Here is a 27,548-nt window from a genome sequence, read left to right as displayed (position 1 = left end):
CTTCAATATCATCCTGAGAATCCCCTTTACTCCTTCCTGTGTTGGATAGCTTTTTCCAGATCCTATAATTTCACCTTTAAGATTTATCCTCATTTTTGGGTGAAACACGTCCTCCAGTAGTTTCATGAGAAAAGCTGCATGGGAGTTAACATTTATAAGCTCTTGCCTATCTAAAAATCTATATTCTGTTCTCGTAGTTGATGAATAATTTGATTTGATAATTTTCCCTTAGAATTCTGAAAGCATTGCTCTATCGCTCTACTGATTTTCAACTTCCAGCATTGTTGTTGAGAAGCCCATTCACATTCTAATTCCTTTTCTCTGCAAGTCCAATTTTTCAGACATTACATTTCTGGAGCAGGCCTCTAATTCCTTGTAATTTTCTCTTATTTTCTAGTTCTTTTGCCTCTTCTGGGCCATTTCCAGCTTTTCTACTGAATTTTTAATTTATGCTATTATATTTTTAATTTCCAAAAATTCCTTCTTGTTCTTTGAAGAAAATACATATATATGTGTATTTATGTTTATATGTATGTGTGGTGGTGGTGGTGGTGGTTTAGTCGCTAAGTCGTGTCTGACTCTTGCGATCCCTGGACTGTAGCCTGTCAGGCTCCTCTCTCCCTGGGATTCTCTAGGCAAGAATACTGGAGTGGGTTGCCATTTCCTTCTCCATATGTATGTGTGAGTGTATATCCACATATGGCAGGCTAGTCCCATTTAGTGGATCCAATACCTTCTCTGTTTTCCCTGATGATATTAACGAGAGCCTTCTTAAAGTTTTCTTCTGATCCTGGTCTTGTCGCCACTTCTTCTCAGTTGCCTCTTTGTCTACCCTTTTTGTCTGGCCTTCATTTCTGGCTATCGTGTTAGAGAGTTCTTCCACATGGCTGGTGATCCAGGAATATATCCATTCATATTTAGAGTAAGATGTCAAAAAGCTGGTTTTCTCAATGGATGGAGCTTGCTGACACTGCACTCCATTGTAGAACGAATAGGCTGAGACCTGTCATTTCACAGTGGAACTCCTAAATGTCAGATTTGTGGGAACTTTTTCAGGGGCTACTTTCGTTTCCCCAGGTAATATTCCAGACTCACGCTTGGGGAGTATCCATTCGGCAGCCAGCATTCTGAGAACTAAGCAAGGGAAGTAGGGATAGGTATCAACACACAGCCTGTAGACACTGGTTGATTTCCTTGTTTTCACGAGGCTATCTCACCTCTGCTCTGAACCTGGTATTCTTGAATTGAGACGTCTTCGGCTTGGTTGCTCCAGCCTTCAACTGGATAGAGAAAGAAGTACTGACCTTGATGCTTTATGTGGGGAAGAAGTTCTCAGGTGCTAACAGTTCCTTATAAGGGCTTTCACCAAATCCTGTTTTCAGCTCTCCTCACACCCCTAGTTTCAGAGTGCCTGACCCAGCATGAACAGATATCTTTCTCTTTTGTAAGTGAGTCAGCAGGTTTCTTTGCTAAAACAGTTCCTACTAATCCATCTGCGGTCAACCTGCAGATAGATGTAAAATTTACTTCATACCTATCACGTGGACTGAAAGGCGATCAAACCAGTCAATCCTAAGGGAAATCAACCCTGAGTAGTCATTGGAAGGACTGATGCTGAAGCTGAAGCTCCAATACTTTGGCCATCTGATGAGAAGAGATGACTCACTGGAAAAGACCCTAATGCTGGGAAAGATTAAGGGCAGGAGAAGAAGGGGGTGACAGAGGATGAGATGGCTGGGCAGCACCACCAACTCAATGGACGTGAGTTTGAGTAAACTCCGGGAGATAGTGAAGGACACGGAAGCCTGTCTTGCCGCAGTCCATGGTGTAGAAAAGAGCTGGACATGACTTAGTGGCTGAACAACAACAACAACAGCAATCACTGTCATCTCTTCTTCTCTTCTGGCTTTATATCTCTTCTCCCCTTTCATTATAAATTCAGTGTGTTTGATAGAGAGTGCAAGGCCCAAATTCAGGCAAATATGGAATGAAACAGGGCAAAGGCTGATAGAGTTTTGCCAAGAGAACACACTGGTCATAGCAAACACCCTCTTCCAACAACACAAGAGAAGACTCTACACATGGACATCACCAGATGGTCAACACCAAAATCAGACTGATTATACTCTTTGCAGCCAAAGATGGAGAAGCTCTATACAGTCAACAAAAATAAGACCGGGAGCTGACTGTGGCTCAGATCATGAACTCCTTATTGCCAAGTTCAGACTTAAATTGAAGAAAAGTAGGGAAAACCACTAGACCATTCAGGTATGACCTAAATCAAATTCCTTATGATTATACAGTGAAAGTGAGAAATAGATTTAAGGGACTAGATCTGATAGATAGAGTGCCTGATGAACTATGGATGGAGGTTCGTGACACTGTACAGGAGACAGGGATCAAGACCATCCCCATGGAAAAGAAATGCAAAAAAGCAAAATGGCTGTCTGGGAAGGCCTTACAAATAGCTGTGGAAAGAGAAGTGAAAAGCAAAGGAGAAAAGGAAAGATATAAGCATCTGAATGTAGAGTTCCAAAGAATAGCAAGAAGAGACAAGAAAGCCTTCCTCAGAGATCAGTGCAAAGAAATAGAGGAAAACAACAGAATGGGAAAGACTAGAGATCTCTTCAAGAAAATTAGAGATACCAAGGGAACATTTCATACAAAGATGGGCTTGATAAAGGACAAAAATGGCATGGGCCTAACAGAAGCAGAAGATACTAAGAAGAGGTGGCAAGAATACACAGAAGAACTGTACAAAAAAGATCTTCATGACCCAGATAATCACGATGGTGTGATCACTCACTTAGAGCCAGATATCCTGGAATGTGAAGTCAGGTGGGCCTTAGACAGCATCACTACGAACAAAGCTAGTGGAGGTGATGGAATTCCAGTTGAGCTATTTCAAATCCTGAAAGATGATGCTGTGAAAGTGCTGCACTCAATATGCCAGCAAATTTGGAAAACTCAGCAGTGGCCACAGGACTGGAAAAGGTCAGTTTTCATTCCAATCCCAAAGAAAGGCAATGCCAAAGAATGCTCAAACTACCGCACAATTGCACTCATCTCACACGCTAGTAAAGTAATGCTCAAAATTCTCCAAGCCAGGCTTCAGCAATACGTGAACCGTGAACCTCCAGATGTTCAAGCTGGTTTTAGAAAAGGCAGAGGAACCAGAGATCAAATTGGTGGATCATCAAAAAAGCAAGAGGGTTCCAGAAAAACATCTACTTCTGCTTTATTGACTATGCCAAAGCTTTTGACTGTGTGGATCAAAATAAACTGTGGAAAATTCTGAAAGAGATGGGAATACCAGACCACCTGACCTGCCTCTTGAGAAATCTGTATGCAGATCAGGAAGCAACAGTTAGAACTGGACATGGAACAGCAGACTGGTTCCAAAGAGGAAAAGGAGTACGTCAAGGCTGTATATTGTCACCCTGCTTATTTAACTTCTATGCAGAGTACATCATGAGAAACACTGGGCTGGAAGAAGCACAAGCTGGAATCAAGATTGCTGGGAGAAATATCAATAACCTCAGATATGCAGATGACACCACCCTTATGGCAGAAAATGAAGAGGAACTAAAAAGCCTCTTGATGAAAGTGAAAGAGGAGAGTGAAAAAGTTGGCTTAAAGCTCAACATCCAGAAAACTAAGATCATGGCATCTGGTCCCATCACTTCATGGGAAATAGATGGGGAAACAGTGGAAACAGTGTCAGACTTTATTTTTGGGGGGCTCCAAAATCACTGGAGATGGTGATTGCAGCCATGAAATTAAAAGACGCTTACTCCTTGGAAGGAAAGTTATGACCAACCTAGATAGCATATTCAAAAGCAAAGACATTACTTTGCCAACAAAGGTTCATCTAGTCAAGGCTATGGTTTTTCCAGTAGTCATGTATGGATGTGAGAGTTGGACTGTGAAGAAAGCTGAGCGCCAAAGAATTGATGCTTTTGAACTGTGGTGTTGGAGAAGACTCTTGAGAGTCCCTTGGACTGCAAGGAGATCCAACCAGTCCATTGTAAAGGAGATCAGTCCTGGGTGTTCTTTGGAAGGAATGATGCTAAAGCTGAAACTCCAGTACTTTGGCCACCTGATGTGAAGAGTTGACTCGTTGGAAAAGACTCTGATGCTGGGAGGGATTGGGGGCAAGAGGAGAAGGGGACGACAGAGGATGACATGGCTGGATGGCATCACTGACTTGATGGACATGAGTCTGAGTGAACTCCGGGAGTTGGTGATGGACAGAGAGGCCTGGCGTGCTGCAATTCATGGGGTCGCAGAGTCGGACAAGACTGAGCAACTGAACTGAACTGAACTGGGTCTTCACTGCTGTATGGGTTTTCTCTAGTTGCGATGAGTGGGGCTCCTCTTCACTGTGGAGCGTGGGTTTCCCATTGTGGTGGCTTCTCCTGTTGCGTTGCAGAGGCCCTAGGGCATGAGGGCTTCAGCAGTTGCAGCTTGGGAGCTCTGGAGTGTGGGCTCAGGAGTTGCGGTGTATGAGCTTAGTTGCTCCGAGGCATGTGGAATTTTCCTGGACCAGGGATCAAACCTGTATCCCCTGCCCTGGCAGATGGATTCCTATTCACTGTACCACCAGGAAAGTCCCTTAATGTCTTTTTTATTATTTATTTAATATTTATTTTTGACTGATGATTGCTTTACAATATTGGTTTGATTTCTGTTATACATCAACATGAATTAACCATAGGTGTATATTCCCTCCCTCTCGAACCTTCCTCCTACTTCCTGCCCATTCCCACCTCTCTGGTTATTACAGAGCCCCAGTGTGAGTTCACTGCAAATTCCCACCGGCTTTCTATTCACATGTTAGTGCATATGCAGCCACGCTGCTCTCTCCATTTGCCTCACCCTGTCTCTCCTCTCCCCACCCTGACCATGGTCTGTGTCTCCACTGCGGCTCTGTAAACAGGTTCATCAGTGCCGTCCTTCTAGATTCCATATATACGCATTAATATACAGCATGTTTTTCTCTTTCAGACTTACTCCACTCTGTATAGGAGGCTCCAGTTCATCCACCTCATTAGAACAGACTCAAGTGTGTTCCTTTCTATGGCCGAGTAGTACTCCATCGTGTATGTGCACCACAGGTTCCTTATCCATTCATCTGTCGATGGACATCTAGGTTGATTCCATGTCTCGGCTACTGTAAAGAGTGCTGCAATGAACACTGGAGTGCATGTGTCTTTTTCAGTTTTGCTTTCTTCAGGGTATGTGTCTAGACGTGGTACTGCTGGATCAGATGGTGGTTTTATTCCTAGTTTTTACAGGAATTGCCATACTTGTTTTCTATAGTGGCTGTATCAGTTACATTTCCACCAGCAGTGTACTTTAATGTCTCTTTTTAAAGTAAAATTTTGTTTTTGTTTTGGCCCTCATATTTCATACTCTACTTTTTGACTTTTAGTACAAGAAAGTAGGAACATTATTAATCACGAATTAAAAACCTGTACAGAAAGCCATTGACCTAATTGAAATATGGATTGAAATGACAGCATTAGAGAGCTCATGTACTGAGGGCTTTCATTCTCAATACACTAAAAATAATGAAATGTTCATAGCAGTCTAATTTCTATGTCACTTTAGAGTCAATATTCAGGATAATTGTGTTTATTTTCCTAAGATATCCTTTTTTAAAATGCTCAAGTACACCAAAATATAATTTGCAATGTATCAAAATAAAGATATAGAATAAACTTGGCAAGAAAGCAAATTTCTCTACCTCAAATTATATTTGCTTACTATTCTAGATAAACTGGCTCCCCACTGTCTTTTCAAATACCATTATTATTGCTTCAGTGCTCAAGCTGCCTAAAACGTCCGCCTGCCCCGCTCCTGGTCAAATTCTGTCCATCTTTCAAGGTCCAACTCGAACCTCCTCTTTCCAGTGAAAACTTCCACACGACCTCTCCTCTTCCTGGTAGCCTCTAGTACTTCTTTGAACCGCACGTCCTGACGCCTGCTCACTCTCTACCACACCGCCCCTTAGGAGTCTTCCCAACTAGAATGTGAACATCTTGGTGGCTAGGCCACAGCCTTCTTTTCTAATCCCTATGGCTCCTAGTACCTCTGTGGGCCCACGGCAGATGGTCGAACAAAATCTTTTTTTTAAACAAAAATGGCTTTATTTTTTCACATGATGACAGCTGATGCTTATTGTGTTTCAGGTATTGTTTTTGTTGTTTGTTTGTTTTGGCCGCACCATGAGACTGGCAGGATCCTAGTTCCCTGACCAGGGCTCAAATCGCGCCCCCTGCAGTACAAGTGTGGAGTCTTAACTGCTGGACTTGCAGGGAAGTCCCCCAAATAGCTTTATTTTTACTGTGATTATAAAAATGTTACACAGTCATTACAAAAACTCAAACAATATAAAAATGTGTGAAAAAAAAAAAGTAAAATCCTAGCACTGAAAGAAAACCACTAATAACATTCTGGTAAACCTCTCTCCAAACATTTTTGTATGCATATAAATACATACAGACATAAAATATATATAAATGGTATTATACCATTCTGCTGTTCTGCCACTTGAGACAATAAATGTAGATTTTCAGAGTCTTCCTAAAATCGTATTACTTCCTTGTCTATCGCTGCTTCCTGAAGTTAATTTTATTTTAAAAACAGAAACACACTTCCAAGGAATTATTGGCCAACTTACATGACAAATAAGGTTTTGGACACTGGGCTTATATATTTTTCAAGTTGCTAATTCTTTTGTCATCAGACCCATTTTGATTATAACTTGGTTAAAGTCATTTATTTGTTCATATTTTAAAAGATATTAGACACCTGGTAAACATTTTCGTGGACTTACCCATTAATCTTCATATGGTTTGTTACACATCTTTCATGAGGTTTCAATTAGTTAAGTATATTGTTATATTCCTTCTGCAAGCGACATAGATGGTGATAAATGCTCTCTGGTATCGCTTCTGTCTCACTTATACAGCCTCTTAGCAATAAAATGCCTTAAAATGAGAGTGGTGATGGCAGATCCTACTTTGTATAACTTGTTCACATGTAGTCTATCAATACTGGGTTTTTGAGAAAGGACAATTTAAAGCTCAAAAGACCCTTCTTGGTCCTGTGTATCTAGAAAAAGAGCACACAGCCCATGGGGTTTCTTCTCATCAATCTCCATGCCAGATGAGAATTTCCCAAACTGTTTTTCAAATCAGGGCAAGGGGGAAAGAGCAGGGCAGGGAATCCTTGGCTGCAACAGCCAGCTCCAAAGAATTCAGTGTGCTGGGAACCACAGCCAGGTGGGTGCGACTGCCTGCGCCCTCGCAGCAGAGCCAGAGAACAAAGATGAAGGGTGAGGAAATTAGAGAGATTCTTAAAGTGACTTCCCAGGAGGACTCGCAGGCCAGCCACACCCAGTCCCTTCATCTTGGTAAATAACTCAGCAAAGTGGCAAATGGCTTTAGCTGAGTCCCTGCAGGAACCTCTCCCACAGAGTTGGGGATTTCTTCCTCATTACTGCTACTTGCAACTTCCCAGACCCACGCTTGCCTGCAGGCGAAGTGTGTGCTTTCCCCAAGTCACGGCATGTTTATCAGAAGATGAACAAACAAACAGCAAATAGCTCTTGGAGGGTTTTCCCTATTTCCTGGCAGCAGAAGGAGAGCAGCTGTTGTATGGTTAAACTGGGGATTTGGCCTTTTTAATGCAGTTTTTAAAGTTTTTAGTAAAAATCCTACTTTCTGTCTATCTCTGATGGTTAAATTGAAATTTGACTTCTTCCAAGATGGGCTTTCTGGAAAGGGACTATAAATAAGCCTGGCCCATGCAACCATTCAGCAGACATTCATTGATTTATTCTCCCAGCCTGTACTGAGCACCGGCAACAAGCAAAGGCACTGAATGGAGCTTCAGAGATAAACCATGCTGTCTCTACCCTGAAGGAAACGAACAATGATACTCACCACATGACACAGACAACGGGCATTGATGAACCAGTTACTATGTGCCAAGATTAATAACTGCTTTAATTTGTTATCTCATTTAGTTTTCACAATGGTGAAGTAGTATATGCTCCGTTTTATAGATGAGAAAACTAAGGCCTGGAAAAAGTAACTTAACCGTGGTTACACAGCTGTACCCAAATTAAAGTCTTCTCTTGAGGGTTTCATATGGAGCTTGACATTACAGATTTACGAGCTGGAGTGAGAGGTAGGAAAGACATAAAAATCGATTTACTCTAACCCGTGAGATGTCTTAGGAAAGAGATTATATGTTTGCTAATAACTAAATGTAAATATAATAGAACAAGTGTTGTAAGAGAGATGACATGTGGAGAGAAGTAAGGCAAGGAGGGGTTGTTTTTGTTTAGTTGCTAAGTTGTGTCTGACTCTTTGTGACCCCATGGACTGTAGCCCGCCAGGCTCCTCTGTCCATGGGATTCTCCAACAAGAACACTGGAGTGGGTTGCCATTTCCTTCTCCAGGGGATCTTCTTGAACCAGGGATCTAACCTGCATCTCCTGCATCGGCAGGCAGATTCTTTACCAGTGAGCCACCAGGGAAGCCCTGCAAGGAGGGGAGGATGTGGGAATCACGAAGACTTTTAAAAGATGCATGACTTGAGCTGGGTTTGTTTGAAGATGCGCAGGAATGTGACAGACTTGCAAGAAAGTTCTGCCCAAATAGAAAAGAAAAAACGAAGGTGTGCTGGGAAAAAGCGTAAGGAGTGTTTGGGGGAAAGTGAATGACTGTGTGTGGTGAGCATCAGCTGTGAGTAGGAAAGTGGTGGGTGGAAAGGTTAGATCTGGTGTGGATGTAATGTAATGGGATTCACATTTCCAGGGCTGTGCTTTAGAGAGCTGTATTTATACAAGGTCTCGCAGTAGTTCTCAAGCTTCAGTGTGTATCACGATCAACTGCAGAGCTTTGAAAACACATGGGCCCCACTAAAAGTTCCAGAGCAACAGGGACTCTCACAAGCTACAGTAAAATGTGGAAAATGGTGCAGTCATTTTGGAAACCTGGGAATATGTGCTGAAGCTGAACATACACATTCCCAGCAATTCCACTCCTAAGTACATACCTAACAGAAATCTGTGTACCAGGAGACGTACAAAAATATGTTTAGAGCAACACTGTTTGTACTAGCTTGAAACTGAAAACAACCCAAATGCCACCTTACTGCAGAAGGGATAAAAAAAACTGTGGTTTATATAAAATAGAATTCTGTACAACAATAAAAAAGAACAAACTGCAGCTAACTCCAACAAATCAGAAGTATGATGTTGAGCAAAATAAGCCAGACCCTGAAGAGTGCTCTATGTTCTATGATTCTCGATACATAAAGTTCAAGATCAGACACATCTAGTTTATGGTGATAAATGTTAGACTAGCGGTGACCTAGAGGGGATTCATGACGAGGGGGACCTGGGAGAGACAGCTGGGGTGCTGGTAATGTTCTCTGTCTTTATTTGGAGGGACATCACATGAGTATGTTTGTTTTTAAGAACTCCATTAAGCTGTACATTTATTATTTTGCATTTTTCTCTAAATGCTGTACTGCAATAAAATTTCTTTTACTTATTAAAAAAGAAAAAAAGCATAGGTCCCAAACCATAAGATTCTGATTAAATCGCTCTGGGATGGGGCCTGGGCACCAGCAGTTTTTAAAAACTCCCTGAGTGAACTTGACATGCAACCCGGCTTAAAAACTGCTGATGTAGAGCAAGGACTGGAGCAAAAGAAAAAAAGTGAAGAAATTATTCAATACTTCGCACACTTGAGTGATTTTAAGAATCACCTGAAATGCTTGTTAAAAAATAAATTCCCAGGTCCCTCCCCTGCTGACTCTGATTCAGTAGGTTGGAGACGGGATCAAGGAATCTGTCTGTTTGACAACCTCTCCGATGTGGTTAGTTAGGGCTCTAAATTAGGGTCAGGTGGCGGCAGTGGGAAGGAAGAGCAGGTTATGCCAAGCAAAATAAAACTGGAAAAGATTAAATTTTCAACACTACTTACACTTGCTTTTATACACTTCCAGCTTAAAACCCACCAAAACAACCAAATTTGAGTATGCTTTATTAAACTGACATCTTTAACCTAAGGTGGTTTTACTTTGACTCACAGTGTGTAAACTTTAATTTAGTCATTTACTTTTGTTTCTAACTGAATCATGAGAGCAAGAGATTTCAGAAGCCTCAGAGGTACCATTTGGTTTTGGGGTAGATCTGCTGTAGAGAATGGCTTTAATAACATCCCATGGTAAAGTCTCACTTTTTAGCCTAATTAAATAAAAACAAAACCTTCAGTTGTATTCTCAAAGAACTTGAAAATTCTGCTTATGTCCTTCAAAGCTTGAAATATGCAGTAACACAAGTACCATACTTCCCTCAGTAATAAGAATCATGATTTTTTTATTTTAAATAAAAGATGGAATAACTTTCTCTTGAAGACAGGCAGAGTGGAACTTAAAGAAACTTTCCTCCATCTGCTAAGGCAATGAAAGAAGATAGAAAATCACATATAATTGCGATGCATTCTTAAACCTTAACTCATTTGATCACATTCTGGGCTAGAAAGTTATACACTGACCTCAGAGACTGAATGACATAAAATATATATATGTTCGTTAAGCATCAGGGAGAGAGAACGTGATGCTAATGGCAAGATCACTTGGTGAGAGTCAGAGGACTGGGAGATTTGAGGCTTCAATTTATACCTGTGTGATAGGGGGTGCGTGGAAGCAGTTTTTATTTATTTATTTTTTCTTTAAACAAATTAATTTATTTATTTTAATTGAAGGCTAATTACTTTACCATATTGTAGGGGTTTTTGCCATACATTGACACGAATCAGCCATGGAAGCAGGAGACTAGGGCTTTTAGAGAGACACTTGTAAGGTTCTACAGATGTTTAATATTAATACTTTTCTTGTTAAAAAATATGCCTTTATTTAAAATTTATAAGAAAAACAAAATGCACACTAAATAGGTTAGTAGTAAATTTTTAGATATGGACCCCACCAACCTGCGCTCTCGGGTTAACTTCTCCTGGAGCTTCTCCATAAACGTACGTGTGAACGGCACACTGGTAGACGTGTCACGCACGGGGAAGGTTTTCGTCTGCTCTGGTCTTTTCCTTTTCTTTTCAACCCAGGACTACATTAGTATAAAGGCTATGATTACATAACATCTTCAGTTCTACTGGATGAGAGTACAGATGTTACCACCCTCTCCTTGTTCCTATATGATGCGGTCACAGAACCAAAGCAGATCTATTGCTCCATAACATGGCTTGATAGAGAAGGCAGTGGCACCCTACTCCAGTACTCTTGCCTGGAAAATCTCATGGACGGAGGAGCCTGGTAGGCTGCAGTCCATGGGGTCTCGAAGAGTCGGACATGACTGAGTGACTTCCCTTTCACTTTTCACTTTCATGCATTGGAGAAGGAAATGGCACCCCACTCCAGTGTTCTTGCCTGGAGAATCCCAGGGACAGGGGAGCCTGGTGGGCTGCCGTCTGTGGGGTCACACAGAGTCGGACACGACTGAGGCGACTTAACAAAAACAACAACAACATAGCTTGATAACTATAAAACAGAAGTCTTTAAAGTGCGATAAATGTAGTCATTTTTGTATTGGGACTGGAAAAGCAGGATCAGAAAAAAGCTTATAGCATACTGGACCACAGGAAACACAGGCCCTGCAGTGCCATCGGATGCTGTGTGGGTAAGCACTGATAGTTAACATCACGCAGGCAGTTTTCAAAACTCTATTGGATAACGTACAAATTGATACATTCTATTAATTTTATTGGGAGAAGGCGATGGCACCCACTCCAGTACTCTTGCCTGGAAAATCCCATGGATGGAGGAGCCTGGTAGGCTGTAGTCCATGGGGTCGCTAAAAGTCAGACATGACTGAGCGACTTCACTTTCACTTTTCACTTTCATGCACTGGAGAAGGAACTGGCACCCCACTCCAGTGTTCTTGCCTGGAGAATCCCAGAAACGGGGGAGCCTGGTGGGCTGCCGTCTATGGGGTCGCACAGAGTCGGACACGACTGAAGCAACTTAGCAGCAGCAGCAGCATTAATTTTATTAGGATGAGTCTTTTAAATTAGACCTTTCAGAGTTATCTGTAGATGTATCAGTAGTGATACTGGAATTTATTCTTTTGCACTAAGGTTTTCTGACTGATATAAGTTGTTGAAATAATAGTCAAATAAAATAAAAAATTACTCCTATTTCTGCCTTATGTATATCCATTAAAGTTTATCAACTTGGAAATCTTGCTAATATTTTAAATAAACTGAATAGCGCAGTTTACATTTACAAGACTAACATACTTACAACCTCATTAGTGGTTGTAATGAGATAAAACATTAGTGATGAATCAAAACAGGATTTGGCTTCAACATGCAAAGTAAAATTAATTTTTCTGTCTAAAAACTGTGAGTAGAAAGATGGCTTCTGTATTAGTCTGCTCAGGTTGCTGTAACAAAATATCAGAGAGTGGGTGACTTACTTAGACACCAGAAATTTTTGTTCTCACAGTCGAGGAGACTAGAAGTCCAAGACCGGGGAGCCAGCAGGGTCAGTTCTAGGGAGGACTCAGTCCTTGGTTGTAAAAGGCCATCTTCTCACCGTTCCTTACATGGGGGAGAGAGGCCAGGCTCTCAGCTGTCTCTTCCTACAAGCATGCTAACCATACTGGAGAAGAGCCCCACCCTAATGACCTCACTGAGTCTTTATGACATCCTGACAGCCCCTACCTCCAAACATAGTCATACTGGGGCTTAGGGCTTCAACATATCAATCTGGGGGGACACAATGCAGTTCACAGCAGCCCCTGAAGTATCTGATCTTTTACGAAATAACACTATTGGACAACTCGTATGAGATGTTATAAGATACATTTATTTTTCTCCAAACAATACAGTTTTTAAACTAGCTGGGAAAATTGTTCATTGAGTTCTCCAAAGTGATTACTCACCAATTAGGCAAGTAAATTAGCTTTGACACAAAAATTTACTATCACTACTTTTTTCTTGTTTGGTTGTGCTGCACATTATTCACAATAGCCAAAAGGTAGAAACAACCCAAGTGGCCACCGACAGATGAATGAAGAAACAAAGCATGAACTCTACATGGTGGAATATTATTCAGCCACAGGAAGGAATGAAATCCTGATACTCAACATAGATGAACTGGGAAAAGTCATGCTTAGTAGAATAAGTCAGACACAAAGAGACAAATACTGTATGATTTCACTAATATGTGGTACCTAGAATAGTCAAACACACAGAGACAGAGAGCAAAACAATGGTTATCAGTGGCTGGAGGAGCGCAGAAGGGAGAATTATTTTTTAATGGGTAAAGTGTTTCATTTTGGGAAGATGCAGACAAGGACCTGGATGCTGGTAATAGTTTTATAACAATGTGAATACAGTTAATACCACGGAACTGTAACTTAAAATGGTTAAAATGGTAAATTTTAGGTTACTTATATTTTACCACCAAAAGAAGATTTCTCAACTTAAAAAGTGGTTAGAATAGCAAATTTTATGTTATGCATATTTTACTATAAAAAAGAGAATATTAAAACCCCCCTAGACTTAGTTTCAAGATGAGAGGACTTCTAAGGGCCCTTCTAATTATGAAATTTTTTGAGAGACATCATGATAACAAGGAGAAAAGAGAATCTAGCTGAGGAATAGGATCCTAACTCCGTGTTCTGAATTAAGAGTGTAACTTTACCTTTCAAGTGATTATAAATGGACCAAGAAATTCTAGCAATGATAGCAAATTCAAATGTCTACAGAGGCCAGGCAGGAAACGTAAGCAGGTGAAGCCAGGCAGCTGGGGATGGTGGTAAATCTGAGGCCACATGCCCTGTCTAAAGAGAGCAGCTGTACCTCCGCCCTGGCGAACTGTCTCTCTGTTGGAATGTGGTTGCAGTATTGGAAGAACTTTCCATTTTTAAGTGAAACTGAATCGAGACATTTTTGTTAAATGTTGGCATCTAATTAAAAATACATATTTTTTAACAACAGACCAAAGAAAACATATCTGCAGGCCAAGGCACGTCTAGTCAGCTGACCACTAGTTTGTGATCTCTTTCAAAGCATAAAGATTGGACCAGAATACAAAAGAAGGGAAAGAAGTATTGCCAACCAGACCCTCACCAACATTTAAAGTTGGCTTACAGTTCATGACATAAATCTTTCTAATCCTTGTTTAAAAGCACTAGTGGGTATTGAATAGTATTTTAATTAGGTGTCATTTAAAATAGTCTAGTTTTTGGACTTCCCTGGTGGCTCAGTGGTAAAGAATCTGACTGCCAATGCAGGAGACATGGGTTCGATCCCTGGTCCAGGAAGAACTCACATGCCATGGAGCAACCAAGCCCGTGCACCGCACCTCCTAAGCCTGTGCTCTGGAGCCTGGGAGCAGCAACTACTGAGCCCACGCGCCGCAGCTACTGAGGCCCGGGTACCAGAGCCCATGCTCTGCAACGAGAGAAGCCACCCCAGTCAGAAGCCCGAACACCACAGCTAGAGAGCAGCCCCTGCTCTCTACGGCTAGAGAAAACCTGCGCACAGCAACCAAGATCCAGCATGGTCAAAAATAAACAAACAGAAGACGTTATAATACAGTATAGCTTTGAATGGGTTCAGTTGCCACTGGGGCACTTTGAACATGATGTGTTAGTGTGTTGCATATATGAGATGGTCAATAAGTAGCAGCTACTATTATTTTAAATCGTCTCCTACACAATATTGAAAAGTTAGATATGAAAAGCAGATATTTGAAACCGACCCTACCCCTAATAAAAGGGGTGATAATGTAAACCATTCAATACTCTATCCTCTGTCCAGTGACTGGGAAATGGTGAACCTTCATGTTAAATAACAAATCACTTACATATGTTAGGTGTCAGGAATAGCCTCATAAAGGTTACAATTTAATAAAAGAAATGTACATTAAGTTAAGGATCATGCAAAAAATAATTTAGTCAGAAACTATAATACAGGATGACTAAAAAATTACAGGATGATTTGAAAAGAGTAATGAAGTCATCTAATTCAGATGAGGAAGGGTCACAGAGAAGCCCCCTTTAAGGAGCTGACCTTTAAACTAAGACCTAAAAGGATAAAGAGAGGTCAGCAACCTAAGCAGGCTGAGGAGGCTCGGGTGGGAGAGGAGGTGGTGACAAAAGCATTCCAGAAACGCTTATGTGACGTGCGTGACAGCCCCAAATGACCAGAATAGAAAAAAGGGGAAATTAAATAGAGGAAAAGATGAAAGGTACTGGACGGAGAGAGGGGACAGATTCGAGGCAACATCAGTGTTCTCTCTGGAGAAAAGGTTCTGAAGAAGGAAGTAAAAATGAAAAAAGAAGAAAGTTAGGAAGAGAGAAGAAATAAGTAAAACGGGAGCTAGGAAACAGGAACTTGAGGTTGAAGAAATTATTTCCTGGCCGTCTCGGGCTCCTGGGGAGAATGACGAGAGGTGAAGAACTGGTGGGAGCAAGGGGAGAGAATGGGCGAGAGGAGGCCTCAGAGTGAAGAGGTCACACTTCACTTTGTGTTTGTTTACAAAATTACAAAAGCAGCAAATGCTCTTTAATATTTCAAACAAGACAGCCACCCCACTCCTGCAGTAAGCACCGTTAATCCTCACAGAATGGCTCTTTAGTGGTGAGGATGAGGATTAGTGACAAGCATAATCAAGTGGAAGTTTGATGCAATTACACAGAGAAGTCAGAACAGAAGCTTCATCTCAGCCTAAAACGTCTGCGTGTTCACTTGAGATCACTAAACCCACCATACCGTTCGATATTTTAGGGAAAAAGTAACAGGTTTTTATCATATGGTCATCAAGACCTACTGCAATTCCCCCGATTCCGGGAATGTGAACTCCTTTTATAAAAGCAGGGATTTTTTTGTCCCCCCTAATCTCTGATTGGGCTTCCCTTGTGGCTCAGCTGGTCAAGAATCCACCTGCAATGTGGGAGACCTGGGTTCGATCCCTGGGTTGGGAAGATCCCCTGGAGAAGGGAAAGGCTATCTACTCTAGTATTCTTGGGCTTCTCTTGTGGCTCAGCTGGTCAAGAATCCGCCTGCAATGAGGGAGACCTGGGTTCGATCCCTGGGTTGGGAAGATCCCCTGGAGAAGGGAAAGGCTACCCACTCCAGTATTGTGGCCTGGAGAACTCCATGGACTACATATATATAGTCCGTGGCATTGCAACGAGTCGGACACGACTGAGCGACTTTCACCTTTACTTTCAATCTCTGATTATCAGACCACAAACTCCATGAGAGCAAGAATTTCTGTCTAATCCCACACACTGCTGATCGTTGTTTAGTTGCTAAGTTATGTCTTTCGCGACTCCAGGGACTGTTAGCCCACCATACATAATTTTTTTTAGTGAATAAATACACCTAGACAATGAAGACAAAACCTCAGCAAATCCAGAGTAAAACCTAAAAGGTGAAAGGGAAAATAAAAGGAAAGGAAAAAAGGAGGGGAGGGATAAAATTGGAAATATTCAGCTTCTGGCATTCATTTTCGACTCTTTCCCATACCCTACACTCACAATAAATCTGCAAGTCCTGTCAAACCCACTCCTTAAATAACTTTTCATCTCCACAGCCACTTCCTGTTTGATTACAATTATCTCCTGTCTGGTCTCTGGCTTCAGTCTTACTATCCACCTTCCATTCTGCTTCCCATGCTTGTGCCAATGTCAGAAGTGAAAACATCACACAAAATCGATAGAGTCCTGCCATGTCCAGGAGAAGGCACGAACTTCAGAGGACACAGAGCCCTTTGACACTGGGGGTAGCATGTGTTCAGTCTCACAGAGTCGTTCAGATGTGGCCTTGGTGAACGAAATTATGCCAGTGGCAGCAACGTGGCTGGACCCAGAGATTGTCACAGTGAGGGAAGCCAGTCAGAAAAGGGAAAAGCAAGTACCGACCCAGAGATTGTCATAGTGAGGGAGTCAGTCAGAAAGGGAAAGCAAGTGCCGACCCAGAGATTGTCATAGTGAGGGAGTCAGTCAGAAAGGGAAAGCAAGTACCCACCCAGAGACTGTCATAGTGAGGGAGTCAGTCAGAAAGGGAAAGCAAGTACCCACCCAGAGATTGTCATAGTGAGGGAGTCAGTCAGAAAGGGAAAGCAAGTACCCACCCAGAGACTGTCATAGTGAGGGAGTCAGTCAGAAAGGGAAAGCAAGTACCGACCCAGAGACTGTCATAGTGAGGGAAGCCAGTCAGAAAGGGAAAGCAAGTACCCACCCAGAGACTGTCATAGTGAGGGAGTCAGTCAGAAAGGGAAAAGCAAGTACCATATGATGTCACTTGCATGTGGGACCTCAAATCTGACACAAAGGAACTTATTTACGAAACAGACTCACAGACACAGAAAACAAACTTCTGATTACCAAAGGGGAAGGGAGTGCGGGAGGGATAAATTAGAATTGGGATTAGCAAATCAGATTAACAAGATCCTATTGTATAGAACAGGGAATTATATTCAATATCTTGTAACAAGATAAAAGAAACATAATGGAAAACAGTATGTATATATGTATAACTGAATCACTTTGCTGTACATCAGAAATTAAGGCAACATTGTAAATCAACTACAATTCAATAAAAAAAAAGTGTGGCCTTTGTCAAGACTGAAGTTTGAATATGAGCTGTGCTACTTACAAACCGTATAGCCTGTGCGAGTCACTTAACTTCTCTTAGTTTCTTTAGGAGAAATGGGATAATAATCACACCAACTCAAGTTTGTTGTGTGAATGAAATAAATGAATACATGAACAGAATTTCTGTTCAGTGGCTGGCACAATAAGCATTCAGCAGTATTTTCTGTTGCCACATAGTACTTCTTACCATTTCCCAAAGGAACCGTGGTGTTTCATGTTATATTTTCAAAACTGCGAGAGTTTTCTGTTTAGAACGTACTCCTTTGCTCAATAGCCTTCTACTAGTCCAAGGTCCAGCCTCATTCTCTTTACTTCTTTACAGCTTCTCCAGCGTCTGCAGGAAGGACTATTTCTCTCCTGTGCGGTCACTGACTCTTATACAGACTTCAGTGATCACTTACGCTGCATGGAGACTACTTCCAGGCTGCTCTGTTTCTTCTCCCAGAACTCGAGCTCCTTGAGGGCAAGCACTGTCATTTACTTATCTATATTTCCAGCATCTTACACACCCTCCAGTAGAGAACACCTTTACATTAAAAACACAATACTGTCTCTAGTCAGTTTTCTCTGGCTTCTCTGGCATTCCTTGATCACACACTTTTAGGTGTGTGACCTAGACCAGTTATTTAAATTTCAAAAATCTCAGCTTCGTTTTCTGTGCAGAGGAGATAATGAAAGTATCTACTTAATACATAGGATTAAAAAGTGAGATAATCTACTTAATAAATATTAAATGTTATCATTATCAATATTTTTATTTCTGATACTATATTTTATATGTCTAGAAATTCCATTTAGGTCTTCCTAACATCTTTCATTTACCTCCTAGTCATATTCATGTTTTCCTTACATACTTGAGTACATCTGTACGACTTAACTGTTTAAAGGTCCTAGGCAGCTAGTCCCCCGTCTCTGTCATTTCTGAGTCTGTGTTTCTACTGATTTGTTTTTTCTGCCCGTTATGCATCATATCTTCCTGCTTCCTGTACGTTCTAGTTGGACGCCAGACTTCGTGAATTTTACGTTGCAGAGCACTGGATTTTGTTGAATTCCTTTAAGGAGTATTGAATTGTGTTTTCGTGTGCAGTCATTTGCAGATCAGCCTGATGCTTACTTCAGCGGCTGAGGACTCAATCCGATGCCCTGTGCAGTTTGAGGTTTCTCCACTCCAACTGGTAGAAGTGTGAACTAGCCCTGTGAACATGCCAGGAATCGTCTTGCCTACTGTTTTCCGGTCGGTCTTTTTCCAACCCACACATGTGCATAGTTTGTAGCCAAAGACTCGAATACCTCCTTGCATCTCTGGAGCTAAGTGAGCAACATACTCCTCTCTAGTACTTGGCCCTGCAAATGCTGGCCACCGCGGCCTCCCTAAACCCCAGCCCTCGTCTCCTCAACTCGTAAGACCCTCGTGATCTCCCTGAACTGTCACTTGGCAACTGCCTCTCAGAGACCACAGTTCCACATTGATTGTTGGTCCAGTTTCTGAAACAGTTGTTCCAGACATTTTGTCTGATTTTCTAGTTGTTTATAGCAGGAGGACACTTCCTTTAGCATCATTATTTTATTAAAGAAAACATATATATTCCTTGGTAAAAGCACAAAGCTCAAAACTAAATTCTCATAAACTGTGAAAATCAACTGTGGACAAAAGCTCTTTGAGCCAATATCCCTAAACAGAAGTAAAGATTTACTTCAGGGGAATTTCAGTCTTTGCCAGACGTGGAAAATTTAGATTAATCTTTCTGTATTGAAAGAAATACCAAAGTGAGAAGTCGAATTTTGACGGCTCATTACATTTGAGTAGATCTTTTTGCTTCCCAGAGTCTAAAGTTGTCTAGATAGCAAGAGATTCACTACAGTTTTCATGAGGTTATTTGACTTCCAAACCTAGGGAGATGACTGCCATTCGGGACTCAGTCATGCAGGAACGACACTGCAGCTCTGTGCTGCTAGAACCCGGGATGAAACTTTTCTTGCCAGAAGGGGTCAGAGCCTTACTTTTCTACAGGTGGCTTCATTTTTAGATATGTTAGGCTGGAACTCTGCGCTTCTCTTGCTACCTCCCAGAAGAGTTAGTTTCCTCTCAATGATGCTAAAACATGTACATGATGTTCTAAGGAAGTTATCTGCAGGAGAACAATATAATAGCAGCTCCATTGAGTAGGCGTCTGGTACTTGGCATTCTAATTGAAAAAATGGGGCTTAATAAATACTTTCCTTTGGAACCATGCCTCTGAGTGTTTTTGCTCATTCTGGATGAAAACTGGGGACTGACACATTCTGGGCAGAATGATGTTCTACAGTTTCCTGAAAGAAACTGAGAATATATTAAAACTATTTAACCAAAGACCTGAGGGTCACCTAGACATAAATGCTGTCTTCGGTGTTTAAGAAATCAGAGACTGATTAAGAAGCATGACAACAGATATCCAGCATAAAATCTAGGTCCTTTTGGTAGCACAGGAGAAATAAGGAGAATCTGGGGTTGCCTCTTTTCAGCAGCTGAATGAATTGATCATTACTTGATGCTGCTGCTGCTGCTAAGTCGCTTCAGTTGTGTCCGACTCTGTGCGACCCCATAGACGGCAGCCCACCAGGCTCCTCTGTCCCTGGGATTCTCTAGGGAAGGATACTGGAGTGGGTTGCCATTTCCTTCTCCAATGCATGAAAGTGAAAAGTGAAAGTGAAGTCGCTCGGTCGTGTCCGACTCTTAGCAACCCCATGGACTGTAGCCCACCAGGCTCCTCCATCCATGGGGTTTTCCAGGCAAGAGTACTGGAATGGGGTGCCATTTCCTTCTCCAAATTTCTTGGTGGCTCAGTGGTAAGCTAATCTGCCTGCAATACAGGAGACTTGGGTTTGATCCCTGGGTCGAGAAGATCCCCTGGAGGAGGGAATGGCAACCACTCCAGTATTCTTGCCTGGAGAATCCCATGGACAGAGGAGCCTGGTGGGCTACAGTCTCTGGGGTCCCAAAGAGTTGGACACGACTGAAGCAACTGAGCATGCACACACACAAAAGATAAAGAAAAGGACACTGCGTATAGTCCACTGCTCCATGGATCCATAATCATGAGAAGAATTAAGGATATCTGAGGACTGTTTTCCATAGTTATCTTCATGTGCTATTTCACAGAAACCAACTCTAGCCATACGCACCATTCTTCAATATAGTGAGTATTCAATATATATTTGCTGACTGGTTAAGGGACAGAGAAGGGATTAGGAAAGATAGGTTCTGGAAAGATAGGAAAGATGAAATAGTACAAAATTCACCGATACACTCATAGCTCCCAGCTTATGTGGAGATCAATGAGATAGTGTTTCTGATCTAGTTCACTTCAAATCTCATTCACATTGTTTTTTGCCTACTGTCATTTGTAAAGAAGACGATGCTATTCTCAGTACACTGGCACAAGAGTGTAACTTAGATGGATGATCTCTCGAGTTACATGTCAATAGCAGAAATAGAGGTCCCCTGGTGGCTTAGCTGGTAAAGTGTCTGTCTATCAATGCGGGAGACCTGGCTTCAATCCCTGGGTCGGGAAGATTCCCTGGAGAAGGAAATGGCAACCCACTCCAGTACTCTTGCCTAGAAAATCCCATGGATGGAGGAGCCTGGTGCAGGCTACTGTCCATGGGGTCGCAAAGAGTACCAGTAGAAATAGAGTACCAGTAAATCTGAGTTCTATTTCCATCTTTGCTACTGTGAAATCATTTTGCAAGTTACACAATTTTGCACTTTATAAAATAGGCACAATAATATCTACCTTATCTATTTCTTAGGATAGTGAAATGATTTAATAAGAAAATAGGCAGAAAGATCTTTAAGCAAAAAAGTTTCAGTGTCTATATATAAAATAGCAATACCATCAATTAGATCAGGGTAGGAAATCTTGCAAATTCAATAAAAGCAGGGAGCATACCTATTCACTTACTATAACCCCAGAGTCAGGCACATGGCAAGTTTACCAGAAATACTTGTTGCATGAATGAGGAAATCGTTTTAGCCTTCCTCTCTACTTTAAGTTACCATTCCTATAGAAACTGTCTTAAAGGCATTCAATACTTATTTGGAAAAGCACATAAGATGAAAACAGGAATAAAAACAAGTCCTTGAAAACAGATGTGAACAGAGGTTTTGATATAGTCTAGGTCTGAAAAGTTTGGAGTAATTAAATCTATTTTAGTAGTCTAAATGTAAGAATGTAATCTAGCGTCATTTTTTAAAAAGAAGCTCTCACTAAGCTTTCACACTTCACCTCAGCAAAAGTAAGGTCTCAGTCAATATAAGGCATTTTCAATCAGCATTTTTCTTAATATTTTCCTTGGGTTATAATCAAAAAGATGCAGAACCAACATGCAAATTGATCTTAAGTTTAATTTGTTGTAAAATAGGAATTATAGTATCTACCAGAAAGAGATGCTGTGCAGATTAAATGAATTACTGCACATAGAGCTACACTTGGACCTTAACAAGTATCGTCAGTGATGGTGATAGTATTACTGATGGCAGTGTCTCTGATACAGACAGATAGCTCCTTAAAAGTAATGTGTTCCAAGAGCCTTGAAGCGCATGCGCTACAACAGTATTTATGCTGAGCAAGAAGAAAGAAGTTTAGAGGGAATAAAGGAAGGCTAGGAAAGAATTCGGGAAGACTTACCGCCATTTTTGCCAACAGTTCGGAAGCATCTCCAGAAGGCGCGTAGGAATGATGCCCTGTTGTGAGGGGTGGCTTGGATGAAGCTGAATTCCCGGAAAAGAATATGAGTTCCCTGACATACACTGTTAAAACTGCAAAGAGAAAAAGCAAGAAATCATCACTAGATGGATAGTTACAGAAGACTGGAATTAGAATAAAAAGTCAAGAATATATAGAACGACTGCCCAGAGAAAAATCTTTTCTCCAACAAAACTCTGTACTACAGATTAGACCAAGTTGCTGTATGAGGAATTCTCTTCACATAACTATATCTCTTTGGAAACTCCTGGAGTCCAATTCCTCTGAATGCCACCTCGTGTGTGTGTGTGTGTGTGTGTGTACACTCTAAGGAAGCTTTAATCAGTTGTTGGAACATCTCATATAGAGGGAAATCTTTGTCTTTAGCTCGATGATAAACTGGCACTCATATCCTCTTGGAGAATACTTCTCCTTCTACCCCATTTGAAATTATGTTTCCTTAATGACATTCTTTTTATCTTCTCTCTGGCCTCTATCTGGAGAAGGAAATGGCAATCCACTCCAGTATTCTTGCCTGGGAAATCCCATGGACAGAAGAGCCTGGCAGGTTACAGCCTATGGGGTTGCAAAGAGTGGGACACGACTGAGCGGCTAAACAATTGACCTATATTAGGTGCCTTAAGAACAACGTGGCTTATGGAAACACAACTGGATTGTCTGTTCCAATTTGGGGGTGGCGTTGTATACCTCTCTGACAATCACCTTAGAGGAAAGTCCACATGCCAAAGATATAAAAGGTTCCAGACAGACACTAAAGGCAAATAAGGAAAACAAGGGTAGAAAGTGGCCCCTGAATGGGAGTAAGAAGCAAAGCCCCAGGGCCCGAGTGAGTCATTGTTTAAGCTGGGCTGGGGAAGGGGAAAAAATACACTCCATTGCCTTCGGGTTCTTCTGCCAAAGAAATAAAGACTGCAGAGCCTGGCGTAATCTAAAAATGGAAAATCCACCAAAGAATAGGCAATTATCCAGTAATCATCACTACCAAAGACAGACTTCTGGTTCCAGAAAACTCCTAAAGTCCCTGACAAATAAATCATGAGTGGAAAATATGTTAATCTTTGTAGAGAAGCAGACATTAAACTGAAGATGGCAAGCAATAGAGGGATAGTGGTAATTCCAAATGCCACTTTTCATTTGTTTATTTAAAGGGGGAAAATATTCTGAGTCTCCGAACTGAACAGGAAAAAAACGTCAGGAGCCATCTAATCCATTTTCCTTTTCCCTGACCAAGTTTAGAGGGAAGTGTCTAATCTGTCTTTAACATGGAGCATATTATCACTTGGGATAAAATTAGCCTCTTTCTGTTAATATTAACAACACTGTATGAAAAAGAAAATTACATGCCCTTCTTTCCCTATGGAAAACGAGCCTAGAAATCTTACTTCTAAGATACTATGAGGAAGTATGAGGACAACATCTGGCAAAGAATTAGAAGAGAGATTTTTAAAAAGCAATGAAAGTGTTAACCTAATTATGCAGTTTGCAGTGCTGTAGTCTTGAGTAAAGGAAAATGAAAAATAAAGCAAATGAGCTGTTACAGGTAAATGGAGTAGGCCACATTTCCAGCAAATGAAGTCTAGCAAATGATAACATTTGAGCCTAAATTTATGAAGCTACCAGCAAAGAATTAGTCCCAAAGTGTACTGCACACCCCTCAAGGGAAACAAGCTGGTGTCTAGGTCATGGTCTAGGGTAAAATGGAACTAATACTAGTGAAATTCTATTCTTCGTGCAGCTTTTAAAAAAACAGCTTTTTTAAAACTAGGGAGTAATTTACGCATTGAAGAATCTAGCTGAGCCTCATTTACAGATGAATACAAATATACACAAGAATTTATAAAATAGGAATTTTATACAACAGGGCAAGTCAGATAATATTGAATATAAAAAGATTTAGAATTGTGTTTACACTACCATCTTTAGATAACTCATACCAATAAAACTCACATTTAATTAAAAATAAAAATAAGCAGGAATTAGCGTGGCAGCTTATTAGTATGGAGATCATAATCACTACCTAAGGAGTTAATAGACAATCTTAACACAGCCAGTGAAATTCTTTTAGATAAGATGGCTGTAAAGAAAAAGTAGAAAACACAATTACTCCAAACTTCACTGTTTTTCTTCAACCTGAAATATCTTTTTCCTACCACCCCCACCTCTTAAATTCTATCCAATCTTCTAGGACCATCTCAAATACCATGTGTATGAAGTCTTTTCCTGATTCCACCACCACAGCCAATTCCCATCATATATCACTTACAACTCTCTTGATGATACTCACAATTTGCTGCCTTGTTTTAAAGTGACTGGATTTATTTTCTCTATTAGATTCTATACAGTAATCAATTCGTTTGTACTCATCTTTGTCTCCATTACATTACCTAACATGTAGTAGATACCGCTTAAGAAAGATAAGAAAAAAACAGATGAATGATACCAGGAAGAAAGTATTAGGATTTATGTTTGTAGCCAGCCATACTAGTGATACTGAAAGTCAACATTCTATGATCTTTTTAAAAGTCCAGGACTTTGGTCTGATATTAGTGTTGTAATTCTGCAATACTAGCATTTTTTTTTTGATTGGTATTTGCCTGGCATATTTTTTCCATGCTCTCTGGCATATTTTTTTCCATGCTCTTAATTTCAATCTTTTTGCTAATTTTAAAAAGGTAAGTACTCTTCTGAGTAGTAAATAGTTGGATCTTGTTTTTTTACCACACAGAGTCGGACACAACTGAAGTGACTTAGCAGCAGCAGAGGGGAGAGGGGTAGAGGGAGGGGTAAAATAAATGGATAGGATTCAGACATATAACTACAAGGTATAAAGTAAACAAGTTACAAGGATGCAATGTACAGCACAGGGAATATAGCCAATATTTTATAATAACTTTGTATGAAGAATACTCTATAAAAATATTGAATTATTATGCTGTACATCTGAAACATAATATTGTAGGTCACCTATACGTTAATAAAAATTAATAAATAAATAAAATTGGATCACAAATTTTGAAAAAAAAAAAGCCCTCAAGCTTACCTGTAAAACCAAACATAAAAGTTCCTAAAAATATCTTAAAAGGGCATGCAAAAGTATACCAGATGCCTGCCTCAAATGGAGTTCTCCAAAACCATTATTTAAACTTCATTCAGTAAATTCTTTCATTTTCTGTAAGTTTTTAGTTTTATTCCCTTGAGATTTCATTTTTTTTCTACTCTGAAACAATTTCAAATTTACAGAAAAGTGACAAGAATAGCACAAGGGATTCCTGAATATCCCTCACCTTGATTACCTGGTTGTGAATATTTTACTACATTTGCTTTCACTACAACATTCTTCCTCTCTCAGTCTCTATCACACCCATACATACATGTATAAATATATATATATATATATATATTTCACAACTATTCAAGAATAACTTGTGGACATGATGCTCCTTTACCCCTAAACACATTATGTATTTCCCCAAAAATAAGTAATTTTCTTATGTAACAATAGTACAATGAACAATACAATATCATTGATATAACACCTTATTTTATATAATAAAATTGATATAATACTTTGATCTAATCTACAGACCTTATTAAGTTTTCACCAACTGTTTCAATAATGTCTCCTTTACAGGAAAAGAGAATTCAAGACAAAACATTGCCTTCGGTTGTCATGACTTTTTAGTCTCCTTTAATCGGAAACAGTTCCTGGGTCTTTGTATTTCATGACACTGACATTTTAAGAGTACAGATTTTACTCCAGTTTGGGTTTGTCTAATGTTTCCTCACTATTAGGTTCAGGTTATACTCTTTTGGCAGGATTATCACGGAAGTGATGCTGAGTTTTCCTAGCGCATCATATCAAGAGGCACTTGCTGTGGATTAATCTAATTATGGTGATATTAACTTAGATTATTTAGGTAAAGCAGTGTCTGCCAGGTTCACCCACTGTAGAGCGGTGAACTCATCCTTTGTAATGAGTAAGTATCTTGTGGGAAATATACTGTTACTCTTCAAACCTTCATTTACGACTTTCAGCATCTAATGATAATTCTTGCCAGAAGCAATAAAAATTATGATGCTTTTGCCAAATGGTGATTTTCTACCTAATTACATCATTTCATCTACAAGTTTGTTTTCTATAATAAAGAATAGGTAGATGTATATGTTTTTATTTCCTATTCTTTCTTATGCTAAAGTTAGCATAATACAGGTTGTTCTTTCGTCCAGTTCATAGGTGTATCTGATGATTTCTTTTTAAGACGTCATGAATAAAAAGTTCAGGAACTCTCTGGATCTTTGCGAATAATTTTTAATCCTAAAAGGTATAAATAAATTTATTAAAATGAAGTTGTCTGAGAAGAAATGTCTCAAATTGATTTTAACAAGAAAATAAGTTAATTAAATTTCAGTTTTACCATTTTATTTGCTTACTATTTAATTAATTCTAGAGTATCATATCAAAAAAATATAGCAGAAGCTGTTTAAAATTAATGACCTTTATAACCAGACATTTGTAAACATGTTAAATAGTTTTGATACAATTTCATTTTCTCATTTAATAACAAAGGTTGTTTACATAGAAAAAAGTCAACAGACTTCTATTAAGTGGTATCTGTTTTCTCCAGAAAAACTAAAAAAGTTCTAAGGATTCATTTATGATATAAATTTCACATAAATATCTTAATTTTGAATATTAAAAAGCAAAAGGTTAGAACTGATTTAAGTTACTTTGGTTAAGTAGTCAGTAACTGAAGGACCGTCAAAGAAAGAATTAAATATAAATGTAATCATAGTAGATTTATATACATAGCCATTCACATTCTATATAGAGAAATAGCAAAGAGCAAAAGGACCAAATTAAAATATTCCAGCTCATGTTCAATGTGCCAAGAGGCAAAAGTTCAAAGCTCCTATAATACTTCATATCTTCCAGATACTCTTTGCTCTTCCTCAAAATGAAAACAGCCAATGAATCTTGACCTACACAGTTAAATTGGATTGCAACAGTTCCTTCTTCTTAGGCCAGTCACTTATCTCCTTTTTTTCTCTCTAAAATCAGGCTAGCTCATTAGAGTACATGATCTTCTTTTAGA

The 27,548-nt window shown here is 40.1% G+C and overlaps 1 protein-coding gene and 1 long non-coding RNA gene across 4 annotated transcripts in view; both read right to left on the bottom strand.

Moving 5' to 3' along the window:
* Positions 1–27,548, bottom strand: part of CSTPP1 (centriolar satellite-associated tubulin polyglutamylase complex regulator 1) — a 210,733-nt gene that overhangs the window by 98,962 nt on the left and 84,223 nt on the right. For both annotated transcript variants that reach the window (XM_061381444.1, XM_061381443.1), the window contains exon 3: positions 22,378–22,508. In XM_061381444.1, coding sequence (XP_061237428.1) covers positions 22,378–22,508 — 131 coding nt within the window. The remainder of the gene's footprint in view (positions 1–22,377; positions 22,509–27,548) is intronic.
* LOC133227056 (uncharacterized) lies at positions 10,386–17,036 on the bottom strand. Of its 2 annotated transcripts, none has more exons than XR_009729714.1 (3): positions 12,515–17,036; positions 11,016–11,146; positions 10,386–10,479 (listed from the first exon to the last, which is right to left on the bottom strand). It is a non-coding gene; the product is annotated as an uncharacterized LOC133227056 (long non-coding RNA). The 2 variants fall into 2 exon arrangements; XR_009729713.1 differs by having other exon boundaries at positions 10,386–10,476; positions 12,515–17,035.

Source organism: Bos javanicus, chromosome 15 (genome assembly GCF_032452875.1).
Source record: "Bos javanicus breed banteng chromosome 15, ARS-OSU_banteng_1.0, whole genome shotgun sequence".
Lineage (NCBI taxonomy): Eukaryota > Metazoa > Chordata > Mammalia > Artiodactyla > Bovidae > Bos > Bos javanicus.
Note: the sequence above shows the minus strand (reverse complement) of the source record. Positions and strands in the feature narration are given on the sequence as shown.